Genomic DNA, 10,974 nt, shown 5'->3' with positions numbered 1-10,974 from the left:
AGCTCAAACTTGACTAGTTGTTGTCAACAGCTGAGCTGGTGTGTTTTCGCGCGGCTGTTTTCGAACAGTCTAGCGCGCAGTCAATGCGCATGCGTGAAAATATGTTAAGTTTCCCCCGTCTTACAGCCTGACAGGCAGCAACTCATCTCAGGCTATAATGATATTACCAGTGCCAAACACAATATTGGGAGGCTTCATTATTCAGAACTCAAGTACAGGCAAACACAAGCAGTCTTAATTGAGATAACATTATATATCAGCAGCATACAGTGATGACATGGTCACAACCAGCCAGGAGGGAAACGCTACCTGTGAGGCTCTGCACAGGGCATCTGAGCCCATATATACACTGCAGTGGACTGAAGCCATTTTGACTGAGCAGAAACTGACGTCATCACGTCCTGAGAGCCTCCTTAGCGGTTGGAGACGTGTAACCATGGTAACATGGTGCCAATCTCATGGTACCAAAAACTACAATTTTGTGAGAATCAAAGTCTGAATTAATTTAAAATAAATACTAAGCCTAGCAAAGTGAAATCTTGTACTTAACAGTTAAATCGAAGCGTTATTGATGTTAAAGAGCTGTCAGTCAACTACCGCATTGCATTGTGGGATATTTGTTGGCATTGCATACTGTAATATTTCACCTGAAGTAGTATGCATAGTATAGTACTATTGTTTTCATATTAAAGGTCCCATATCATGCTCATTTTCAGGTTCATACTTGCATTTTGTGTTTCTACTAGAACATGTTTACATGCTGTAATATACAAAAAAAAACTTTATTTGCCTCATACTGTCAGCCTGAACATGCCTGTATTCACGCTCTGTCTGAAACGCTCCAGTTTTAGCGCATTTTGACGGAATTGCAACAGAATTGCGTTGCTAGGCAACATCTCTGGTCCATGTGTACTTCCTGTCAGCTGATGACATTCACATACACTGCAACCAGGAAATAAACTGGGACACATTTAGTATGTTTATGTTTAAAATTGTGTCAAGGGTCTAAATATTGTATATTCGTGACATCACAAATGGACAGAAATCCTGACGGCTTGTTTCAAATGCAGAATTTCTGAATACGGACTGTGTGTATTTCCCTTTGGATTAAGTGTTTCGATACTTTCACAATATTTATATAGGACTTAAGCCTGCTTTATAATAAAAAACATGAAAATCTCACTTTTTTATAATATGGGACCTTTAAAGTTTCGGACATACTAAAATATCTCACATACTGTTTTTTGTGTACTAAATATCAAGCTAGTATGGAATTTCGGACACAATCATATTTTCTAATAGAAGAATGTTTTCATCAGCCTTTCTGGAAACTCGAAGCATGATAGTGGGGTTTCTATGTCCATAATCTAAGATAATGTGTTGGCTAGTAAAATCTGAACAGCTTGCCATTATGCAAGGGATAATGTATGTGTCATTGTTGTGAAATAAACCCTGACACCATTGCCCTGGAGGGGTTTATTTCACAACAATGACCTGCTAGCTGTACATTTTCCCACTTATTACACAGCTACTTAAGAAATCACTAATTTGACACAAAAACAGTCCTCCAGAGTCTGACATCAGAACTGCTCCCATAGCAACGGTCTGTTATACATAGCAACGGTCTGAAATAACAGACCCTAGGACGCTGTGGTTGACCAATCAGAATTGAGAATTCAACAAAGCCGTGTAATAAAACGAAGATAAAACAGCTTTGTTGTACTAATTTCTCAGACAGCAGGTTTCATGTAGAGGTGCTGTCAAAAGCAAACGGCAAATGTAATGGTCTAATTTTACAGGCATTAGGGTACCACTCAAAGTGTACACATTCATAGGGAAAATGTTGATATTAACTTCTATACCATGTCTGAATACAACACAAGTGAAAAATGCTCTTTCTTTATTGCATCAAATGAGAGAACAGGTATTGATGCACCCCAGCGACAGTTACTATTTTTTGTTTTTGTGAATTTTTGTCTTTCTTATATATTATCTTATATATTACTTTATATTTTACCAGCAAATTAACAAACCAGCAATTGGAATCCCACATTAAACCTATATCACTTGTTGCACCTTAAATAGAAACAGGTGATCTCCATTCGACCTATTATTGTGGGAATGCTTATTCAGCATTCCCAGTATTGTTCTTCTAAGGTTTATTCAACTTCTTCAACTTCTTCAACTATTCCTTCCGTACGTTTTTTGGCCTTTAACTAGTCCTGCATACTTTCAGCTACAGAAACCGTTCAACTATCAAAATATTCAGCTCTTTAAGGACATTAGTGCAATGACTTGGCTTGTTTCAACTATTTATACTTTTTAAAATATTAAGCTTTTTCCACATTTTTTTTACAATGTAACTCAATGGAGAAAATCTTCAAATCCTCTTAAACCTACTCCACTTTGAAATGCTACTGCTTCTGCAGACTTTCAGCTACAGACTTCATTTAGACTTTAAACGGGTTACAAGTCTTTGAACTATTAAGCTATGATTCAGCTTTTTGATAACTTTAATAGTTTTTCATATATCACAGTTTACGTTTTATGAAATTTTCAGACCGTTTCAGATTTTATAATGGGTGTGTATTGCATGGATCGTTAAGGGCTAGAGCACGTGACATCATCATTAGATTGGAGCAGAGCTTAAAAATCTTTTGAAAATGATCCGAACAAATTGCTACCTAGCCCACAACTTCCACTCCTCATACACAATAAATACATCAAAACGTAGGTATTTTTGTCTTCTTTCAGATGATGTGCCCATTTAAGCAATAGGTCTTACAGTTTGGGATTTATCTCCTCAAAGCACCAAGAGATCCCTTCCTCGCTCTCATCCGCTGCAATGTTAATTCACCTCTAAAAGTCTGGAACAAAAACTCAATTGTGGAGACCTTTTAAACTGCCAGTTCTCAGTCATTGTGGGAATGCTGATTCAGCGCTCCCAGTATTGTTCTTCTTAGGTTTATTCAACTTCTTCAATAATTGTGGGAATGTTGATTCAGCATTCCCAGTATTGATCTTCTAAGGTTTATTCAACTTCTTCAATCAACTATTTCTTCCGTACGTTCTTTGGCCTTTAACTAGTCCTGCATACTTTCAGCTACAGAAACCGTTCAACTATCAAAATATATAGCTCTTTAAGGACATTAGTGCTATATCTTGACTTGTTTCAACTATTTATACTTTTTAAAATATTAAGCTTTTTCCACATTTTTTTTTACAATGTAACTCAATGGAGAAAATCTTCAAATCCTCTTAAACCTACTCCACTTTGAAATACTACTGCTTCCGCAGACTTTCAGCTACAGACTTCATTTAAATTTTAAACAGGTTACAAGGCTTTGAACTATTAAGCTATGATTCAGCTTTTTGATAACTTTTACAGTTTTTCATTTATCGCAGTTGACGTTTTATGAAATTTTCAGACCATTTCAGATTTTATAATGGGTGTGTATTGCGTGGGTCATTAATGGCTAGAGTGTGTGACATCATCGTTAGAGTGCGGGAAAGCTTTGAAATCTTTTGAAAATGTTCCGAACAAATTGCTCCCTAGCCCACAATTTTCACTCTTAATAGATCATTTTTTCATCAAATTGTAGGAAATGTTGTGCCGGTCGCAGTCATGTAGCTATGGAATCAGTCAGACTTACACATTTGTCTCTAGGGTCCCAGAAGTGAGAGTAAGTCCAGCGAGCCGCTTCATAGAGAGCAATGTTAAATCAGACGGGAAATGTCTGACAGAAAGTTGACAATGGCACTTTTCTAACCTGCTCCCATGATCCCATTTTTGACTCCACACACACAAAAAAAACATCAATGCGTTCGGCAGAGACGCTTTATCTCTGATGATGACATTATTTTGCCCATTGGACTCACGTTTTTTGTCTGAGAGACACTTTTAAGACATGTATGTCTCTGGTTAACTCCTATTATAAACTGTCTCATTGAGGGTGCAGTGGCCATCGCCACGGCAACGTTTGATTGCTACTAGACAGCTGATTCACATTAGCCAATCAGAGCAGGCTGACTAACGCACGCACGCAAACACGCACTTTTTCCGCAATGCTTTGCAATAAATTTCAGCTGTCAGCATTCCCACGCATTTTCAGCAGGAAATGCATTTTCTAGCTTTTCATTGTTCCTAGATTAGTGAAATCAGTAGAGATTTGTTTTCACTTCTCTTTTACATCTGTTGGCAGCCGATAAGACAGAAAGACCTTCAAATTCAATATTGTCGCAGTATTTGAGTCACCATGTGAAACTGAAATCCATAATCTTGTTTATTAGTTTTTTTAAGCAGAAATGGAAAGAAATATCCCAAAATGTCAAATTCCACTAATTTGATGGCATAAAAAACAAAAATGAAAAAAGATTCCTAAATATGACTGAATATTTTGGTTGCTTCTTCCATGGTGTGGTCTGGGTGGTGTTACAGTGTATTTATTTGTGTCCCTCAGGTCTGTCACACCCTCCACGGGAGGTGGAATTTGCCTGTGAAGCGTCCGTGGTTTTGCAGGTCAAAGGGGCTGAGCACCTTCCTGATACCCAGCATGTTGCCCTGCGCTATCTCCTTGAAGGTCCAGGGATTCTGGTTGTTCTGCTCCATGTCGGCCTGCTTCTTTTGCATGGCTGCTAGGCTCTCTCTGCTCATCACCTACAGGAAGAACACAATGCAAGGAAGTATTGGGTTATTTTTAGGCATTTAGGCCTCTAAAGATGTTCAACAGTAAAGTTACAGGGATATTTCGGGTGTTTTGAAGTGGGCTTGTATGAAATATTCTAAATATAGCGTACACTTAAACGGATATTGATTTTTTTTTAGATGGGCCTTTCTTTTAGGTGGCTAAAATACATTTTGCTGCTGCCCCGTCCACAGCAGTACATTGCTTTGCTCCTGTGTCGGTACTCCTGACTGTTTCTCCCAACTCGGGGCGTGCCGACTCTCATCTACTGTAGGTAATACGCTGACTATGGATAAGTACCTCATACAATCCCACTTCAAAACATCCAAACTATCCCTGTAAGTAGATTCCCCTCCACTTAAAAATGTGTTTTGCCTATTGCTACTTCACGTGGATCCTTGAGTGCACATTCACTGAGAATGGATTTTTCAATGAAATAGTTAAACTTTTGAAATGAAAAATATTTGCATATTCATAAATGGATTTTTCAATGAGGCAGAAGGAGTAGAGATGTGTGTCTGTTATTCAGCCTACCCTCATTGATACGAATGCGGTGAACAAAATAATAGGAATACCTTGTCAGTATCATGCAATACAATTTCACAGCACCACAAGGTGTAGCTTCCAAAAATGACATAAAGTCGAATCAACATCTCTCTAAAAACGTTTCACAGAGAAAAACAAACAATATGACCTTTGTGGATGTAGGATTTACTGCAGGACGTTTGTATTAGAATGCATTAGTTTTAGCGAAGTGTACCTACTAAACCGACAACTGAGTGCATATACAAATGAATCACCAAAAAAATGCTTCTGACTAAAGGGCTCAAACTTAACCTAAATTGTGAAAGTATCCATTAGACACCAGTGGGTAAAGGACAGTATATACAGCATCAGTCATCTCACCTTGGCAGGGAAGGGTAGCTTCTTTGCAATTTCAATCAAGATGTGCTCAACCTCCCCCAGCTCCACCTTTCCTCCCACTTCCACAATGAAACGACCGTAGCGGACAGGTGTCACGTAGTGGTCGATGGCTCCTTTGCCCCCACCCATGCGCTGACCCAGACCTTTACGTGTGACAGGCTTATATGGGCTATTGATGCGCCAGCGGGCAAATGTAGTCCGAGCATCCATCTTGCGGTTGATGGTTAGACGGATCATCTCTATGTGACCCCAATGGATGTAGCCCCCTCCTAGGGCCTGAGCGTCAAAGAGAGAGATAGAGAAAGAGGGAAGTCACTTTTAAATGTCATGCTCTAACCACTTTGTATTTTTCACTTGGCATAAGTGTAGAGCTGCAACAATTAATCAATTACTTGTCAACTATTAAATCAATCGCCAATTAGTTTGATAATCGATAAATCGGTTTGAGTAATTTCTTTAAGAAAAAAAAGTCAAATTTGTCTGATTGCTGCTTCTTAAACATGACTACTTTCTGGTTTCTTTTCTCCTTTGTGACAGTAAAATGACTATTTTTGAGTTGTGGACAAAACAAGACATTTGAGGACGTCATCTTGAGCTTTGGGAAACACTGATTGACATTTTTCACCATTTTCTGACATTTTATAAACCAAACAACAACTAATCGATAAAATAATCTATAGATTATTCTACAATGAAAATAATAATTAGTTGCAGCCCTACATAAGTGCAGAGCTAGAACATGTGTGAGGGAGAAAGCTAGGTGGAAAGAAAACGTTATTGATGATTGAAGTCATAGGTGCTATTGTTCTTCTCCTATTTTACATAAATGCAATGCTGAAGTGAGACGTTGCAGTGTAATTCTGTACTGGTAATAAGAAATGCCTAAACATATCCCTGTGATTATATCCTGTAAGGATTGTGAAATATGTAACAGACTCTGCTAATATATAGTTACTGAGGGTTTAATATTGAGGGCAAGTTATAAATTACTGCAGATAATATAATCTTCATAGACTTCAATGCTTCCAGCAGCTGTCATATATCACTGAAGAGCAGTGTTTACAGAACTCATATGCACTCACCACAATAGCGTACTGTCCTGTAGTGAAGGTATTTGCTGCCCTCGCTGGGCCTTGGATATCCCGTAGCTTCTTCATCTCTTTCTTGGCCTTTTTGAAGTTAGGCACCTTGTTCAAAAACTTCAGTTTGGGTTTCTCTGGAAGCACCACATCTTCAGAAGTAGAAAAAAGAGTGAGGAATCACGAACAACATTAACATACAGCATCAGGGAAACGTGCCTACTTGAACAAAGATTTAAAAAAAAAAATCCTACATGCATATACAGTATATAACAATGAAAAATCATGACAAATAAACGACAAGAAGATAAATGATTACCACTGTAGTCTGGAGGGATTTCATGCGTCTTCAGGCCAGCTACTAGGACTTTCAAGTGGCTGTGTAGAAGACCTGTGGAACAACCAGCAGGATACAGATCTGTCATTTATTACTGCTAATACAGTTATACAGTATAATATTACCGCTCAGTTTAAATGTGTGAATTTGAACAAATGTCTCTTCAAGCCGAATAGCAGAGAGAGAGAGAGATACTGTAGTGATTTTATTAATTACTTTCTGTTATATTCCATTTGAATAGAATCAAACACATTTGAATGTACAGTGCTTGTAATCAAACACTTTCAGACTTGACTAAGTCTGAATTGCATTTTTCAGCTTGAGGTAACAGCTATTTTAATTTAAACTTTAGTTTTACTTGTCCTTGTTTGAGACTGTTGTACTTATGTCTCCACATAGAAAAAAATATTAATTGGTAGTCAGTGTTGTCAGCATTAACCTCAGTGCTTGTATGTAGATTTATAAACCAATATCCCACACAAACAAACACACACATGCATGCACGTACACATTCACTGATGCACATCACACACATTTCTTGTCTTTTCTGATATATTTGTTGTTGTTATTATACATTGTTCTAATTGGTTGCAATCACTATAATGTAGTTATATTATTTCTGTATATTAATCTTGTGCTCTCTATAACATTGTGAAATTTTAACATTATTAAGATGGAGGCTTCAAATAAGCCCAGTGGGGTTTTGCCTTTTCCTGCACTTATGTTTGTGTATTTTAAAAGGAAATGATCATCACATTCAATTAATAATGTCCAATTATCTTTTGATATGTTTAGATACATTTTCTTTTTTTCTGTAATGTTTTTTGTATGCATTTCATTGTTTTTATTGGATTGTTTTCCACTGTTTGGTTAGGTTTTTTCTGCACATTTTGTGTATTTCTTGTTGTTGTTTAACTTTTGTTGTATTTTTAAAATTGTTATTTTAGATCTTTCTTCCTTTTTTTGTCATTGTTTTTTTTTTCTCCTGGGGTCCTTTGTATAAGCCTGTGGCTTCTTGACCTCTCCTGAGACATTTATTGTTTTTGTTTTTTTCATTTACTGGATTTTGTGCAGTTTTATATATGTGCAAATAAAAATAAATAAATCAAATAAATAGTCTTAATTTGTGCAAAATAAATAGACATGTTTGTAACAGTGCAGACAAAAATTGTAAAAGAAATTTACTTTATATGTGTTGTGTGTATTATTTGCTTCTGTGCTACATGTTAATAGTTCATACCTGACCATGTTATATCTTAATTAGTGCCTTCACTGATATCCTTCTTTAATAACTGTATGTTGTTTTTTTGGGTAACTGTGTATCATCCAGAGACAGAGATTTACAGCAATGCTTACTAATGTATACAGTCCCTGTAAAACACATTTCTTGTTATATTTTTCATTGACTGGATTTTGTGCAGTTTTATATATGTACAAATAAATAAACTAAATAGTCTTAATTTGTGCAAAATAAATAGACATGTTTGTAACAGTGCACACAAAAATTGTTTTAAAAAAAATACTTGTTAATGTTAATGTTAAAATGTTAATAGTTTGTACCTGACCATGTTATATCTTAATTATTGCCTTCACTGATGTCCTACTTTAATAACTGTATGTTGTTTTTGGGGTGACTGTGCATCATCCAGAGATTAGGCTACAAGTAACACTCAAAAATATAATTGTGTCTATCTCCTACATTCACAGCAATGCTTACTAATGCTTACTAAAGTATACTAATGTATACTAATGTATACTAATGTAAACTAATGTATACTAATGTAAACTAATGTAAACAGTCCTTGTAAACAAACCAGTGAATGAGTATCTCTCGTGCAGTAGACAGTCCCATGAGGAGCTACGTGTGTTACCTTGGTGACCGTGAGCTCGACAGATCCCCGTCAGTCCGGCAGCAGCCTTGATGAGGGAGAACATGACGTTATAACGATGAGAGGAGACTATAAACACCAGACTGTCTCTAGTGTGGTGGATACAGGAGCATGTTCAGGTGGTTAAACTAGTTAAACTGTTATGAACATCATGCTCTCAACAAGGTCGCTGCCATTGATGTGTTGATTCTTTCACTTCCGCCAGAGAAGAAGAGACACTTCCTGTCTGGGGTTTTCACAATAAAAGCGTCATGTCTACAAATCTACAGCCGGAAGGAGTCATTTGGACCACTATGTGATTTCTAGCAACGTTTTAAGCTAAAATTAGTACTATTTTCCTGAGAAAAAGATGAGAAATTGTTTTAAAAAAATGCCCAAATGAGAAACGTAGAGTTAGGGTATTATCTATTTGTTTCTAAACTGAACTGGATGAAACGCAGCTTATTGGCCAGTCAGAGCTTCATCTAACATTAGATAGCTTTGATTAATAATTAACGGTGATAGGAATGGCTGCTGTAAATGTCTCTGTAGTGTAATCACAATACATTTAAATATTGGATAGTGTTGATTTAATGTGTCATGATGAGACAAGTTTGCAACGGGTCATTTTTATTTACTGGTTGTTTAACTTGAATGTTACAACGGAGTATCAGGGCCACATTGAGGGAAACAAAATCTGAGATTTCAAGAATAAAGTCATAATTTTACGAGAAAAAAGTTGTAATATTATTAGAATAAAGTCGTCATTTTACAAGAAAAAAAAGTAGTAATATTACGAGAATAAAGTCGTAATATTACGAGAAAAAGTCGTAATATTATTAGAATAAAGTCGTCATTTTACAAGAAAAAAAAGTAGTAATATTACGAGAATAAAGTCGTAATATTACAAGAATAAAGTCGTAATATTACGAGAAAAAGTAATATTATTAGAATAAAGTCGTCATTTTACAAGAATAAAGTCGTAATATTACGAGAATAAAATCGTAATGTTACAAGAATAAAGTCGTAATATTACGAGGAAAAAAAGTCATTCGTTTTACATGTTATTTTGTGTGAAAATGAGGAGCGTGGAGCATCTTGTGAAGTTATACTTTAGTATAGGTTTCACAAATTAGGAAATACTTAATCTTTTGGTACATCGGCACAACATTATCATCAGTATCAGGACCTTGACAAGATTGTGCAAGAAACTGCATTATTCCGAAGAAATAAACCAAGACGAACAGCTGCTACCCGTCCAGAAGCAGGCTCAGGCTGCTACGCCCTCTCGCCCGTTTTGTTGGTTGTTGGTAACATGTTTTCCTAATATTCCGACTTTTTTTCTCGTAAAGTTATGACTTTATTCTCGTAATAAAATTTCAGATTTTTTTCCCTTCAATGTGGCCCTAATACTCCGTCGTAGAATGTGTATATATTTTAAATATTATCAGTTCCTGAGTCTACCTCTGTGTTGCTGTTAGGACAAACTCCGGTGTCTCCCGTTCCTTCTGACCGCGGTCGGGAGGCTGAGGCAGGAAAAGCCAACACTAGAATCAGCAGTGATTCATGGAGAGACCTTCGTCTGGTCAGCTAACATTACTGCCAAGCAGGTGAAATAGAGTGATATTGTGGTTTTAGCTGACGTGTGTCGCCTCACTGTGTTGAGCGATGCTCGTTCATGTCTACGTAGAACGAGCACAAGCACGAGCCCGATGCTGACTTTCGTTGACTCAACGGCCACAGGTGTCGCTGTTAACAAGCATTTCTGATTCTTACAAACAGTCCCTTTAACCGGAATAATGTGTATATATTTTAAGCATTATCAGTTCCTGAGTCTGCCTCTGTGTTGATGTTAGGAGATGTTGATCTGTGTATTTAAATCACGAGTATTTGCTGCCCTGTAGTGGTGACAGCGAGGAACTGATGAATTAGTCAAAGTGACGTCAATGCAGACATTATAGCATACTCACACTACCTGTATATAATTTCAAAATAAACTTCCAATGTACACAGCGATGTAGTTACTTAGTGCTGGAGGACAGTGATAGTCAAGGCAATGATTGGCCAAAAGCAATACTAAC

At 36.8% G+C, this 10,974-nt stretch overlaps 2 protein-coding genes across 4 annotated transcripts in view; both read right to left on the bottom strand.

The window, feature by feature from the left end:
* LOC119480700 (centromere protein Q) overlaps nt 1-358 on the bottom strand; it is a 10,688-nt gene extending 10,330 nt beyond the window's left edge. Inside the window, exon 1 of one of the 3 annotated variants that reach the window (XM_037757234.1) lies at nt 1-358. This exon is cut by the window's left edge and continues 127 nt beyond it. The gene's annotated coding sequence lies outside the window, so the exon portion shown is untranslated. The other 2 variants (XM_037757226.1, XM_037757218.1) reach the window with 2 other exon arrangements.
* A 3,899-nt stretch (nt 359-4,257) lies between these two features.
* mrpl16 (mitochondrial ribosomal protein L16) lies at nt 4,258-9,128 on the bottom strand. Its single transcript, XM_037758768.1, has 5 exons — nt 8,897-9,128; nt 7,008-7,079; nt 6,692-6,840; nt 5,592-5,885; nt 4,258-4,657 (listed from the first exon to the last, which is right to left on the bottom strand). Exons 1-5 carry the CDS (start codon nt 8,958-8,960, stop codon nt 4,466-4,468), a joined length of 771 nt encoding a protein of 256 aa, XP_037614696.1. The 5' UTR covers nt 8,961-9,128; the 3' UTR covers nt 4,258-4,465.
* Between the last annotated feature and the right edge of the window lie 1,846 nt (nt 9,129-10,974).

Source organism: Sebastes umbrosus, chromosome 2, assembly GCF_015220745.1.
Source record: "Sebastes umbrosus isolate fSebUmb1 chromosome 2, fSebUmb1.pri, whole genome shotgun sequence".
NCBI classification, from domain to species: Eukaryota; Metazoa; Chordata; class Actinopteri; order Perciformes; family Sebastidae; genus Sebastes; species Sebastes umbrosus.
This window is presented reverse-complemented; position numbering and strand designations above follow the sequence as displayed.